The sequence below is a fragment of the Curcuma longa genome, chromosome 7, assembly GCF_044706935.1.
Source record: "Curcuma longa cultivar G26 ecotype Majalengka, Jawa Barat chromosome 7, ITB_CL_G26_1.1, whole genome shotgun sequence".
Classification (NCBI taxonomy): domain Eukaryota; kingdom Viridiplantae; phylum Streptophyta; class Magnoliopsida; order Zingiberales; family Zingiberaceae; genus Curcuma; species Curcuma longa.
Window position 1 is genome coordinate 10,740,813 of NC_133867.1, and position 15,663 is coordinate 10,756,475.

At 41.6% G+C, this 15,663-nt stretch overlaps 2 protein-coding genes across 2 annotated transcripts in view; one reads left to right on the forward strand and one right to left on the reverse strand.

Annotated features, from left to right (window-relative positions):
• LOC141832622 (aspartyl protease family protein 1-like) overlaps positions 1 to 10,502 on the forward strand; it is a 15,306-nt gene extending 4,804 nt beyond the window's left edge. Inside the window, exons 9-10 of the mRNA XM_074720093.1 lie at positions 9,718 to 10,388; positions 10,461 to 10,502. Of these exons, the coding sequence (XP_074576194.1) occupies positions 9,718 to 10,388; positions 10,461 to 10,502 (713 nt within the window). The remainder of the gene's footprint in view (positions 1 to 9,717; positions 10,389 to 10,460) is intronic.
• A 4,494-nt stretch (positions 10,503 to 14,996) lies between these two features.
• LOC141832623 (uncharacterized) lies at positions 14,997 to 15,455 on the reverse strand. The gene has a single exon (XM_074720094.1). It carries the CDS (start codon positions 15,453 to 15,455, stop codon positions 14,997 to 14,999), a length of 459 nt encoding a protein of 152 aa, XP_074576195.1.
• Between the last annotated feature and the right edge of the window lie 208 nt (positions 15,456 to 15,663).

Below are 15,663 nucleotides of genomic sequence, written 5' to 3' on the forward strand. Positions count from 1 at the left end.
GGATATTCTTCAAGGATGTGATAAGTCTCAAGAGCACTTATTAAAGTAGTCACGTGCCTTAACAAAGCTTTTCTAAAACAACTAGTCTAATTAATGGGTTTAATATAAAATTTTGATCTAAGTAGCCCACATTTGATCAAAGTTGATTGCAGCACATAGAATATCATTCAATCTAGATATGCATGAACAGAGCTTCCTTAATCTACTATTATCTCAACCCTCTCTAATATCAAGTATTAAAATTAAATCGCCCCCGGGGCATAGCTGAGTTGGTTACGACATAGCAGACTTGCAGAAAAGGGCAAGGGTTCGAATCCTGGCGAAGCCAAGCAATACCCTCCTGCGTCGTGACCAACTACAGTTTCTCAATTTACCTCCTCACAGATGGTTGTGGGGCCGACCATGTGGGGTCGCTAAGGTGGCGGATTCCACCTTTTTACAGAAAAGTATTAAAATTAAACCTCCTTACAGATGGTCGTGACCAACTGTAGTTTCTCGATTTACCTCCTTACAGATGGTCGTGGGGCCGATCGTGTGGGGCCGTTAAGATGGCGAATCCACCTTTTGCAGAAAAGTATTAAAATTAAACCTGCAGTAGAGTTGCAGAAGAGGACAAGGGTTCAAATTCTGGCAAAGTCAGGCAATACCCTCCTGCGTCGTGACCAATTGCAGTTTCTTGATTTACCTCCTCACAAATGGTCGTAGGACCGACCGTGTGAGGCCGCTAAGGTGGCGGATTCCACCTTTTTGTAGAAGAAGTATTAAAATTAAACCCCTTTTGCTCTATCTATCCTTTCTAAAATAAACATCTAACACATGGATAGTATGCCTAAAGAAATATAGCAATTAAAAACATGATATGTATCATGACAAACATATATATCAATCAAGGAAATTAATCAGAATTAAAATATTAGTTTCTAATAATATGTTGAATACATAATTTGACACATTATGTGTTAGCGCTTTAATATGCCAACCCACTTTTAACATATTTTAATTATTATTATTATTTTATTTTTTAGTATAATTTTATTAATTTATTTTATAATAAAAAAATACTTGATTATAAGGTGGTTTAATAATATTTTTCTTTTTCAAACTTCTTGATTTTCTTGAATTTTGACCTTTTTTATTTTGATTTCCAGAATTTTTTAAAATTTAAAAACTTATTTTTTTTCCATTTTTAAAACTCATATTCTGATTTTTCTATTGCATAATTGTTATAGGCCATTTACTTATTATTGCACGCTTGCAATACTTGAAACTAGCTGTTAATTTGGATATTTGTGGCTGTGAGAAAATTTTATGAATTGTTTATTCAATCAAACTTTCGTATGTAAACGATTATACGGGATCAATAAATTAAATTTGATTACTTAATTAGTTACTATACTATCACATACATAAATCACATGCACAAGGCTTAAGCGAGATGTACGTAACCCCAAAGCATAGTTGAGTTGATTATAATGGAGCAGAATTACTGAAGTGGACAAGAGTTGAATTTCGACGGAAACGAGGCAATGCTTTTCTTCATCGTGACCAACTATAATGTTCTAATTTACTTCCTCACGGATGATCATAAGATCGATTGTATAAAATTATTGAAATGATAGATTTTATTTTTTACTAAAGAATGTGCATATATAACTTGAGATCGGAAGATTAATTAAGTACTTGGGAGCCACGGAAGCTTGACTACTTGCTCAGCAAGTTCCTCCTCGCACGTTGGATTTTTTTCGTTTTTTGTCCACCCGCCGAATTAAGTTGACTAATACATCTACTTATCTGTCTCTCTATCTATATATATATTTTATGTTTTTTTTTTTTGGTATGTGTACAGCAATAGAAAAGACTTAGTCATGATGTTGCTGTCAAGGAAACGTATGCTGCTGAACGACCAGATGTTTGACTGCTTGCTGGCCAAGTTTGTTATCTTTATAAATGCAAAATGCAATGCTCCTCGCAAACTCATTAGTTCAACAGCATCAACAAAACAAAACAAAACATTCTGATCGAGCAGTTCTGAGAAGATTTAAATCAGTTTATATAACTTAATTGGCGATAAGAGATGGGCCTCGGCTTCTCATGTGTTCCGGCGATCGGCAGCAAAGTGAAGCCTGCAGCGAAAGCTGATCAAGCGTCGGGGCAGAAGGAGGAGGTGAAGATTGTGGACAAGGTGGAGGAGGAGAAGCCAGGAAGAGAGGAGAAGAAGAAGAAGAAGAAGCAAAGCAATCTTGATCAGGCAGCAAGGATGATGCCTCCCTTCCTCTCGCGACCGAGCCTTCTTTAAGTAGCTAGACCACACACATGCTTTCTCAGCTGCCATCTAGCTAGCTCCTCTTATTGTTGTGCTCGTTTTCTGTTACGTTCTTTAATTATTTATTGGGTTATTAGTGATATATTTTTTTTACTTGTGGATTTAAGTCTTCTTCTAGTTATCGTCCTTTCACGACCAATTCCCTTTGAGATCGATCGATATAGATCAGTTGGATGAAGCCTATCCGTTGATCTTTACTTTAGCAACCAATTTTCAAGACTGGAAGAACTTAATTCGTAGTGCCCTATTCAGGCTGTCAAATAGCTATAGCCTTGTTAACCTTCTTCAATAGGACCAACTGTTTTGCAGTCCATTCAATAGGACAAGCTTGATCAATTTGTCACACTCAATTGATTCAACTAACTCAATTTACTTGACCAGTCAAATGGTTTCATTGACCTAATTGGCCTAACCAACTTGACTACCCTAACTTAGCTCATCTAGCTCAACCAACTTGATTGAACTTCCCAAATCAACGGCTTACCTAGACTCGCTAGCTAGCCATCTTAGATTGATCGACTCCTCGGGCTCAATCAACTCAATTCGACTTGGTAGTCCTGCTACAATGAGTAGCTAAATTGAATTGCTCAAATTGATTGCACCATTGTGCCTGACTAAACTATCTAACTTGATCATTTAACCAAACCATCCGGATTGATCAATACAATTTGTCACACTTCGGGGGTGTAATTCTTACAGACAGGAGGTATCCCTCTGAGTGACAATTGTCAAAATCAAACACATGCTAAAAGAGGGTGAATAACACTTGCTTTTTCGCTTTCGTGTCGTTCTTGTCTATAAAATTAGTACGCAATAAAAATATTAAAAAAATAAGATAAAGATATATACACATTGAATTTTTACTTGATTTATAACCTCCTAGGATAGTTATATTCAAGATTATATCTCGAGCACGAGCACTATTTTTTCTCCTTCCTAGACACTTTTCGACAATGAAGAAACTTCTTACAAAATTGATCAAACACAAATAAAAACACAAGATAATAATATAAACAATGAAACAACCAACAAAATATTTACTAATCACCTCTAGAAGTCCTGAATGTGACTGCACCCATCCTGACACTTCTTGGATCGCTTGAAGAACACGGAATCAGAGAGCACAAAATGAGTTATATGTATTTGATATATGAACCTCGAGCCTTTGTTTTTTATTTATAGAATTCTATTGAGCTGCTGACGTAGCACATATCATATCACCTGGATGCTTTTCGGGCGCTTAGACCTTCACTGACTCAGCTCTTGATCTGATCCTCATGAACTTCATATCTACTGACTTGGCAACTTTTGATCGCCTGGAGCTTAATCAAACTTGATTCATTGACCGTCTCACTTGGATCTGATCTCACCTGATCATTTTGATTGCTCATACCTGTTCCGATCACCTGGAACTATTCCAGTCGCTTGAACCTTTGAGTCCACTCTATCAACTTCAACTTCCTACAAGACAAAATTAAACACAAACATACATGCATATATAGTACTTGATCTACCTGACCTATTGGACTTTCTCACATGTTTGGAGTTCATTCCTTCAAGACTTCCCTCTTGTTTGGAGTTCACTCATCCAAGACTTCTCACTATCTAGGGTTCACTCTCATAAAATTTTCCTTTGCAGACATTCGATTACCCTTGATTTGTCTAGACTTTTTCGTTGCCTAGGTCACTCTTGATCCGTTAGGACTTCTCACTCTTGCTAGGTCAACCTTGACCCGTCAAAGCCTAGGCCAACTTTGACCTGTTAGAGTCTATGCCAACTTTAACCTATTAGGACGTCTCACTACTAAGCATCTAGTTACCTTTGACTTGCTTAGATTTTTACACATACTTTCAAGAATCTAATCAACCTTGGCATGTTTGGATCAATCCTTGGGAATTGATTGTGTCAACAATCTTTCTACTAAAACATATCTTATTTGGTCAACCTTAACTAGACTTTAATTATCAAACATTAAAATTTTGAATGTCGATTGCACCAACAATCTTATCTTTTTTATATTTGATTATATGTTTAAGTTAAACTAACCACTTAACTTGACTTCTCAGGTATTATGCCAAAATCAAAGAATTAATATTCCAAACTTAAATTATTTTTCTCGCCTTTAGCATATATAAAAAATAAGGTTATCAATCTTTAAACTAAACTCCTAAGTACCTCCTTAGTTATTGCACCAATAATTTTGGGTTTTAACATTTAAATCCTCCATTCTACCTTACATAAATTTTAAAATAAATCTCCTCTTTTTGAAAATGCATTGAAAATATTTTCAAAGTAATTTCCTCTCCTTCAAAATAAAAAGAATTTTCAAAGATATTTTTCAAAATATTTTCAAAGGAGTATTTTCCAAACATTTTAAAAAATATATATCTTTCAAGCAATATTTTTAAGAAAATATTTTTCAAATAATTTGAAACTATTTTGAAAGAAGTTTTCTAAAATGTTTTTCAAAATAAATTTTCAATCAATTTTCAAACTTCCCCTTAAACAATGTTATGTCTTTTAAGAGGTTGAACTCCGCCTAATTTTGACACTCCTTATGGACAATCTTATTAATTACAAGAACAAGATTCTTAAGTGTCTAGGGGTCTAGGAGTTTATGGATGCCCCAAAGATTCTGGAAGCTAAGTGTTGGTTAATAATTTTCATTTTCAAAATATATAAGGCAGTTAGTTTTGAAAGAGTTATATATAGTTTTACACCTAGACATGGATGAAATATCATTCAACATCACTATGTAAATAACTATTTAGAAAATAGTTTTAAAAAAATAATTCTATGATTTTGAAAACTTTTTCAAAATAATTTTCATTTAATTATTCTAACATCTCACTCTTCTGCAAAAAAGGTGGATCCGCCACCTTAGCGGCCCCACACGGTCGGCTCTACGACCATCTGTGAGGAGATAAATCGAGAATGTGCAGTTGGTTACGACGCAGGAGGGTATTGTCTGGCTTCGCCAGGATTCGAACCCTTGCCCTCTTCTGCAAGTCTGCTGCATCGTAACCAACTCACCTATGCCCCGGGAACTTCTAACATCTCACTCATTCTATGTGTCTAAGTACACACAACACATGATAACCTTATAATTTTTGTTAAATGAGTAATTTTCAACCTTAATTAATTAATTTAAAATTGATGATGAATTTTCTAAGGTAATTTGATTCGTATTAGATTCAAACTTAGTTTTGGATATGCTTAGCAAGTACTTTTAGAATATACTTCAAGGATGTGACAAGTCTCAAGAGCACTTATTAAAGTAGTCACGTGCCTTAACAAAGCTTTTCTAAAACAACTAGTCTAATGGGTTTAATATAAAATTTTGATCTAAGTAGCCCACATTTGATCAAAGTTGATTGCAGCACATATATCATTCAATCTAGATATGCATGAACAGAGCCTTAGCCTACTATTATCTCAACCCTCTCTAATATCAAGTATTAAAATTAAACCTGCAGTAGAGTTGTAGAAGAGGGCAAGGGTTCAAATTCTGGCAAAGTCAGGCAATACCCTCCTGCGTCGTGACCAATTGCAGTTTCTTGATTTACCTCCTCACAAATGGTCGTAGGACCGACCGTATGAGGCCGCTAAGGTGGCGGATTCCACCTTTTACAGAAGAAGTATTAAAATTAAACCCCTTTTGCTCTATCTATCCTTTCTAAAATAAACATCTAACACATGGATAGTATGCATAAAAAAATATAGCAATTAAAAACATGATATGTATCATGACAAACATATATATCAATCAAGGAAATTAATCAGAATTAAAATATTAGTTTCTAATAATATGTTGAATACATAATTTGACACATTATGTGTTAGCGCTTTAATATGCCAACCCACTTTTAACATATTTTAATTATTATTATTATTTTATTTTTTAGTATAATTTTATTAATTTATTTTATAATAAAAAATACTTGATTATAAGGTGGTTTAATAATATTTTTCTTTTTCAAACTTCTTGATTTTCTTGAATTTTGACCTTTTTGATTTTGATTTCCAGAATTTTTAAAATTTAAAAACTTATTTTTTTCCATTTTTAAAACTCATATTCTGATTTTTCTGATTTTTAAAATTCATATTCTCATATTTTGAATTTTAAAAATTAATTTATATTTTTTAGATATTTAAAAATTATTTTTTTTATTTTTTAAAGTTCTATATTTTAAACTATTTTTCTGATTTTGAATAATTTTGATTAATTGAATTTAAATTATTCTGATTAATCGAACTTTTAATTAAACTCTGATTATTACGTACGTTTAATTGAATTTTGATTAATATTCTTGATAAGGTTTTTTGATTGAACAAATTACGATTTGATTATTCAGATCAAGATCTAAATTAAATAAATTATAATTGATCTGATTAAGATCTTAAACTATTTAGTAATTGAATTATGTATTAATTTAATCATTCTTTTCATTATCCTTTCTTCCGGCCGGATGCCGTCGACAGTCAAGCTACCAGTTAAGAATAGGTCACCTCAATCATTGCTAGTCTTGTCGACGAAGGAACTGAAAAGAAAGAGCTAAGCGAAGGGGTCAGTGAGGTGCCGGGGATTCCCGACAGGTCACTCCGATGCTCAAGTTAGCAGAGAGCGAGAATGAAGAATAAATAATATGTGTGTGTAAAAAATTTCAGAGAGTGGGTTTCCTTCATACTTGTGAGTTTATATAGCAGCAGGAGGAGCACGATCTTCGAGAAGTAATGTCTATGATTAACTATCAAATGAGCTAATAATGCGCCATTAAAGGCACGATCTCTGACAGTTTCTAATCATCCAACGGCTTGGCGGCAAAGATGATTATCTTCATCTAACGGTTGTGAGCATAAGTGCGCGAGAATTTAGGGAACCAGGTTTGAGAACTTAGTAACCGTCCTTATCCTTTTGGCAGAACTTATAAGTTTGGCTGTCTTTTAGCACGAAAGGTGGCTAAAAGAGAGACTGATCTCATGCCGAGGAAAGAGGTCGGACCATTTGTGAGCTAGTAGCCGAGCTGCGGTAGAGACGATATAAGCATATGATCGAAGAGCTGAGTCCGAGCAGCGTGAGCATGAGGTCGAGTTAAGGTCGGAGAGCATGTGGTCGAGCTATGTCACTGAGCAGCTGAGCTGTAGAAGCATGTGCCCGAGATGCAAAAATGAGCGGCTGAGCTGTGAGAGCATGTGGCTGAGTTGTAGAAGCATGTGCCCGAGATGCACAAATAAGCGGTCGAGCTGTGAGAGCATGTGGCTGAGTTAAGGTCGGAGAGCATGTGGTCAAGCTGTGTCACTGAGCTGCCGAGCTGTAGAAGCATGTGCCCGAGATGCACAAATGAGTGGCTGAGCTGTGAGAGCATGTAGCCGAGCTGTTGGGTTGTCTAAGGCGTTACTGGACTGGTCAAAGCACGGTTTGACCATTGACCGTTGACATGTCAGGTCGGATGCCAGCTCGGATCGATTATTGACCTCTTTGTGCCATGTCAGACCAACAAAGACCTATCATATCACAAAGTCATTGACCGTTGACATGCCAAGTCGGATGCCAGCTTGGATTGATTATTGACCCCTTTGTGCCATGTCAGACCAACAAAGACCTGCCATATCATAAAGTCTCCCCATCAAGTCTAGTTGAAGGAGGAGTATGCCGACTGACTAGACAATAAATAATCCGAGTATCCTTCACATGGGTCAGGTCAGGGGTGCGTTGGCTCGGATATGGCATGTGTTAGATCAGTTAGTAAGTTAAGTCGCACCGAATGATGAAGGGTCAGTTCTTATCGAACAGGTTACTCCTAGCAAGTTAGCAATCGTCAGCTGAGTCAAGCACAATGAGTCGACATGTGTCGGATGGGCTTTGGTCTGTCTTGGGCGCGGGTCGACTCGGTGAGTGTTCATCAAGTGGATTTGATAAGTCGGTCTGTAGATTAAAGTTTGGCTCAGGGGTCAGAGGGAACATATCGCCTTGTCCAAATCGAGGAGGTCTTTGGATAAGGAAGCTGCACTGATCAGGTCAAACAAGTCTTAGCCGAGCTCGGACATATGTTGTTTGATCAAAGAACGTGATAGGTCGGCCTGTGCCAGCTGAGTAGAGTGGGTCGACACGTGTAATGAGGTCGGAGATTATCGATCTAATAGCATTTAATGCGCGAGATATGTAATCATTTGCAGGAGTAAGGGGCGTATCAATGCATTAATGGCAGAGGGCGTGCGTGATCGCGACGGGATCCGTACGGCCGGATTCGTCTCCAGACGGCCACTCGCTGTGTTAGACTTTTAACGGTGGGATGAGAAGTCCGGCGAGAAGCAAGGGCCTAGATTGAAGCAGAGCCAAAAAAGGAAGAGAGAAGCTGAGCCAATAGGAGCGGTCAGTCGTGCGATGTAGATCTGGTCATCGAGGCATAACCGCCATGATCCGACGGCCTCAAGACGACCACGTCACCTCTACTGGGCTCTATAAAAGGGGGACTTCGCCGGCATATTCGAAGTCTATCGAATCTGAGTGCTGTCGAGCCCTTGCTTTGTCATGCGTCTGATCCTTTTCACGTCCGATCCCTTTTTAAGTAAGTCCGCCCCCTTTTTTGCTAATGACCCATTTTCCTTGAACCCCGACCCCTACTTTAGTAGATCTCGACCCATATGGCCCCCAAATCTCCGAAAACCCCGTGGTTCAAGACTCGGCATGGCGTTTATAATCGGGATGCCATCGGCATGTTCCGAACCCAATTCGAGATCCCAGCCGACCACGACATCTACATTCCCATGCCCGAGCACCGACCCCGTATACCTATCCCTGGCCACGTGACTTTCTTTTACGACCAAATAACCAGTGGTCTTAGGTTTTCAATCCCCACATTTATACAAGACTTAGCCAACTTTTACAACCTTAACATTTCCCAACTTGCTCCCAATTCATATCGCCTTATTTGTGGTACAGTCATTGTATGCCGACTGTACCAAATTCCGCTGACCCCGACCCTTTTTAATGCTTTGTACAGTTTACATCGGTTTGAGTGCGGAGTTTTTTATTTCTCCGCCGGACAAGGACTCAACTTTTTGAGTAAATACCGGACCTCCCACTAGGGCTGGAAGGACTGTTTTGTATATATCAAACCTCCACAACCATACACATGGCCGACCCGATGGTCGACCGATCTACCCTCTGTCCCCGCCGTAGGTCAGAGCCGTCAATCCCGAGCCTTCCTGAAGGCGACGACGACACTAGATGAGTTGAGCTTCAACGTCAACCATTTAGTGGAGAACGAGGCTCTGCTATATCGAGCAGAGCTGAGTCCGATCCAGATCTGACTGGGGGATCGACTAAGTAAGCAAGTTTTTTTATACCTTCGTTCACCATCACAGACTAACTTTCTCTTTCTCTTTGTAGGTCACATCATGCTGAACGCTTCAATGAACAAGATCCTCAAGTGGGATCTCGCGTCCGTGGAGAGGCTGTGGGTTGAGGGGGATGCTTCTGAGGAACCCGGGGCTCTACCGCCATCCCACGTATCACCAGCAAGCCAACCTACTAGTGTCGACGCTCTCCGACCCAAGACCCAGGGAGTCGGCTCCAGCCGAGCACGCCCAAAGCCGAAGAAGCCTTCGGGTGCCGAGGGCCCGGCTCGGCCCCAACCGACTGAAGAGGGCCAGAAGGAGAAGAAGAAGGTCTCCTCCCACAGCGCCACCGTTGAGGCCGAGCAGTCCAAGAAACGGAAGCACAATGCTGCCGTTGCAGAGGCTAGCTCGGAGCAGACATCGTCGGCCCAGCCGCTGGTGCGTAAGGGCAAGGGCCGGCTCGGCGAAGAGTTGGAGGCGCCTCGGTCCTCCTCGGCTGCGCAGCCAAGCGACATGGCATTAGAGGGGCAAGGCGCACTCGCTCAGTCTCCCCCCTCACCTTCGACGGGGACCCCGCCCGATCATGTCCGAGTTGACCCAGGGGGTCTATTCGCTCAAGAGCTGACCAAGGAGGCGATCGACCGCCTCGAGGCGCACCAAGCACTCGTCCCTAAGCTCGGGATGGTCGAGCTAAGTGATCACTTGTATGAATCATATATAAAGGTGAGTTAAGCATTTTACTATGCTTAGTGTTTGTTTCTGTTTTGTTTTTTAACTAATAGTATTTGTCTGCAGATTGGCATGGAGCAGAATGCTCTCCACCGCCATCTGGTCTGAGTGAAAAAGTGCATCGCTCAGATGGATGGAGAAATAACTTGCCTGCGGGCGGAGTTAATCGACCGACCCCTGATGCAGAATGGGTTGGAAGATGCCTTAATGGATGTTGATCGAGCCCAAGCTGAGGCGGTTATGGCTCAGGGTACTCGGGAGAGGGTGGAGGCAAGGATGGAGGAGTGACAGACGAAGGCTTAGGACAACTTAACTCGGGTCCATGAGCTGGAGCTGGAATTGGCTTGGGTCAGGATCGAGGCTGAGAACGCTTATCAGTCCGAGAAGCGGGCTCGGGAGTCCTATCTGCAGGCTGAGCACCTGGCTATCTGCCGGGAGGCTGAGTTAGCCGTGGCCAAGAATCAACTTCTCCAGTTGAGGACCGACTTTGGATAGCAGCGAGAGCAGCTGAGTCAGTAGCTGAAGGAGGCTCAGGAAAAAGAAGAACAATATAGTTCAGAGCTAGAGGCGGCTCAGGCGGAGATGGAGGATTTCTAAAAGAGGGAGGCGGCTCGGCTGGCAGAGCGCCAACGAGTCTTCCTGGACTTGCCCGACTTTTTCCATCTGGTGGCACTGAGGTCGAGCAAGATGATGGAGTACGACTTCAATGGTGCCATTCGGTAGTTTTTGAAGTCTGGACTTATTGCTCGGGATGTCGACCTCAGTTTCCTAGATCTGAGGAAGGCATGGAATGATTTACCCGAGGCTAACCAAAGGGATTTTCCTGATCCCAAAGGGGCCACGAAATCAAGAGTCCCGGCAGAGCTACCTGAGTCAGCCGTGCCAGAATCTGCCGACCTCCCAGTGTCAACCGCCCCTCCAGTGCTAGCAGACCCACCAGCACCAGCCGAGCCAGCCGACGCTCCTACCCCGACCGACCCTCCTGCCCCGATCGAGCAAGCGATGGAAGCCGAGCCGACTACCTGAGCTCGAGATCTTTATTTTTGGTCTTGCTGTAATTCCTCTATTTTGTAAATGACTTGTAATGAAAATGACTGGTAATGCAAAATATATTTTCTTCTTGTCTTTTGTTTTTAATGTACGCGTGGGATTGTTAAGTGTGTTGAGAGGCGAGCGAGGGTCTGATCCGAGTGAAGGAAGCGGGCCATTTGGTCGGACAGATAAGCCTAGGTCATGAGCGAACGAAACTGAGCCGAGTGAATTGCTCGGGGGAGGGAAGTTATAGGTGTTACCGAGGTTTGAGAATCGAATGCAATTCACGAGTGGGCCTAGAATCTCGCTTACCGTTTTTAATGAACTATCCGAGGGGCGATTGAGACCGCAGCTTCATCTGAGCCGAGTGTGCGGGATGTAGGTCGTACATGCAAAAAGTCTAGCTAAGTACTAAACTCGCGGGAGTAATAGAACTACCCGACTCAACCGAGCGACTCAACAGAGCGAGATCAAGGTCGTGAGTATAACCAGCCAATCGACAGTGAGGCTACGACCTAAATAACTTAGTCGGTCGGGTGAACCTCAAGCTTCAAACAGAATGAGTTGAGTAATGATTCGAACACGTAGGATCGTCGAGTGAAGTTGCAGTAATTGCTGAGCTAAATGCTTCTCGGGAAGTACGAGTTTGAGGGAACAGTCCAACTGAGCGAAGCCGAAACCATTTCCGAGTTGAGCACGAAGGACTGCGTAGTAAGCCAGGTTAAGAATTAAATTCGAGCGATTGATTGGCCTACTCGGCCGAGCGAGTTCGAGATGGCCAGAGTGGTATTTTCGCATAAAGGCATCCGTGTACTTGATTCAAACAAGTGAACTTAAAGCCGCTCTTGCACTGAACACTAAGAGCAAATGAATCGAATGAGCCGCATACACAAGCTCGGCGCGATTAAGAGGATGTGAGCAAGTTAGGCGGGGGAGGGGGGGGGGAGGGGGGGGGGCCGGATCGTGGTCGAGATTCGTGATCGAGCCAGACCGAGCGACTGACTTTTGCGATAATGTGTGGTAAGAGACCGAGAGACTAAGCTGCCGGACTTGCTGAATTATTAAACAAATAGAGCTGAGAGAGCTGATTGCTTCGGGATACTAAGCTGCTGAGTGAATGCAGCCGGGAGGGCTATTGAATGGCTGAGTGCTCGGGATATTGAGATACTGAGCCAATGCAGTTGTGAGGATTGTGTTGGGTGTATACCAGAATCCTAGCTATGTAAATAAACATTTTAAAATAAGAATCACATTTGGTCAATGTTTGCATTTAGTTCTTATGCAAGTGTCCATTTAATCTATATTGTAGATAAACATGGTGTGCGGAGTCACACATAGAAGACCATGTTATCAGTTCCTTATAGATTATAAACATTGTTCACAACCAAGATGGATTGGACAAACCATTGGATTGGTTGTAGTGTAATTTGGTCTTAGTCTGTCTTGACTATATAATTACACTAGTACACTAAGTGTGTATTGAGCAGGACCATCTGAGGATTGTTCGATTTATACTGACTATATAATCGAACTAAACCTCTGTTACTATAGATGTACATACTCTTAATCCCGATATAATAACAAACACATGCACTTAATATGTAATTCTTTGATTCATCAAAGGGTGAGGTTTAGATCGATAGATCAAAAGGCTTGATGAGTTGGAAAGAAGTATTATGTACATGGTGTGTTGTTGATTATAGAAGGAAACTGTGTCCTATAATCTAGGTTGATGATATCCCCTTGAGGAGCTGATAAGGATTATCATGTAAACCCTGCAGGTGGACCTTGTCCGCATGATAATAAGGTTGAGTGGTACTACTCTTGGATTAGAAGTTGATTAAATTCGAGTTGTCAGTAACTCATTTAATTGACGGACATACGATATCTTAAACACAGGGAGACTAATGTACTTATAGTAAGAAGGAGCTCATATTGTAATATGGGATTGGTGCGGTAGTGCAATAATAACTCTCTAGTGGAATGAGTTATTATTGATGGACTTAAGCTGTGTGTTCAGTGAAGAACATGGGAAGCTTAAACCCATCAGGAGACCAAAACCAATTCCTCCTCTAGGTCCCTGCTGTAGCCTCTAGAAACCCTCAAATCCACCTTGGAAGAATTTGTGAAGAAATCAGGCATTCGAACTCATGCTAAGTAGTGTAATCGATCAACTGATCGATTACCAAGCTCTGTGGGAGATCGACTGGTAATCGATCACCTGATCGATTACCAGGCTTAATGAGAAAAAGTTACGATGTTTAATCGATTTCTTGATCGATTAAGCCCAGTCGAATTGGTAACTTCCGAAATTATACCAAATTCTCCGATTGATTGATTCGAATCATACCAAATTTATGATCTAAATCATATTATATTTATGATACAAATCATACCATATTTGGGAGATGACTAGGCTATAAAAGAGGAGGCTTGTAACTGGTTTGAGGACATACGAAAATAATCTGTGGTGGCCGAGAGTCTCGGCAGCCAACCTCTTCTTTCCTCTTCTCTTCTCACAAAGAGAAGGAAGGAAAGTTTGCTAGCCATCGGAGAGGAGAATTCTGGTGGAGAAATTCTCGAAGGATCGTTGCCCACACAACGTTCGAGAAAGAGGAGAGGAATACAGCAGAAGATCGAGGGGTCATCCATATCCTTTGTAACAGTCCGAAGAAAGGTATAATTTAATGTTTTCGCATAAGTTAAATTATCCCTTTTTATATTGGATCCTGTAAACCAAACACAAGAGCCCGATGATCTAAATGCGTCTATCAAACTTCGTTTGATCGACTATGAGGGCAACTTGAGATCGTTTCCGAGAAAATTTTTGTTCTGCAAGAATCTACCGGAACGATTTTTCAAGACTTTCCCAGATTGACTAAGTGATCGGGAACTGAGACAGTGAGTGAAGCCAAGAGGACTGCTGAGAGAATAGGTGCTCGGGAAGCTGAGCTAAGCCACTGCATGAATGAAGCAAAGAGGGCTATTGAGAGACCAGAGAGATTGATTGAGCTTCTGAGTTGTTAGGTAAGTGATTCCGAGCCTATTGTAAGGCGGAGCCATCTGCGGTAGGACAGAGAGGGCTGAGAAGTTCTAAGCCATTAGTGATCCATGCTTGTCGTAAGGCTAAGTCATCAGCGATAGAGCTGAGAAGGTCGAGGAGTTCTGAGCCATGAGTGATCCATGCCTGTCGTAAGGTTAAGCCATCAGCGATAGAGCTAAGAGGGCAGAGAAGTTTTGAGCATTGAATAATCTGAGCCTGTCGTAAGGTGGAGCCATCAGCGATAGGGCTGAGATGGCCGAGGAGAGGTTTGTGTAGAAGTCTGCATTTTTCATATGTGATTATTACAAGTGGAAGAGAAATAAGAGCAGATAATACCCTTTTAAGTGTGATAAGGCCACAGGTGAGTAGCGTGCTAAGGCCTCGGGAGTTCTTTGTCTTGTGGGTCGGCGAGGTAGTATGATCCACCTGCGAGTCGGCAAGTGACTCGGTAAGGTCCTTCCCATCGGGGCTCGAGCTTTCCTACTCCTTCCATGGGCTTCTTCTTTTTCCAGACGAAATCGCCGACATCAAAAGAGCAAGGTCTCATTCGCTTGTTGTACATTTGACTCATGCGCCGCCGATAGGCGTAGAGTCATGTTCGTTTGCTCCCGGGTTTCTGTGATAAGGTCCAGCTCCGCAGCTCTCCGTGAGGCATTGTCTTCGGCATTGGTGTAGGCCTCGACTCGTGCCGACTGGCATCCGACTTCAACTGGGACCACAGCCTCACCTCCATAAACGAGGTGAAACGGTGTCAGACCCGTGCTGTCCCTTGGTGTGGTTCGGTATGCCCAGAGGATGTCGGGGAGTTCATTGACCCATGATCCTTCTACATGGTCTAACTTCATCTTCAATCCTCGGACAAACTCTCTATTCAATACTTCAGTTTGCCCCGTTGCATTAAGGGTAATAAACTGATGTGAAATCTTGTTGAATCCCCAAGTTTTGACACCATTCTTGAAGCTTTCATCCTTGAAATTGTCTTCCATTGTCCGACACTAACTTGCAGGGAATGTCGAACTGACATACAATGTTCTGCCACAAGAATTTGAGTACACTTTTCTCCATGATGTGTGCCAATGGCTCAGCTTCCACTCATTTAAAGAAATAATCGACCGCTGACCAATAGGAATTTCTTTTGACTCGAGCCCTATTGGGAAAGGGCCGACTATGTCAATTCCCCATTGATCGAAGGGG

Bases quoted from the DNA above. Each gene is read 5' to 3' on its own strand.
- LOC141832623 (XM_074720094.1), bottom strand. From the start codon at position 15,455: ATGGAAGACAATTTCAAGGATGAAAGCTTCAAGAATGGTGTCAAAACT.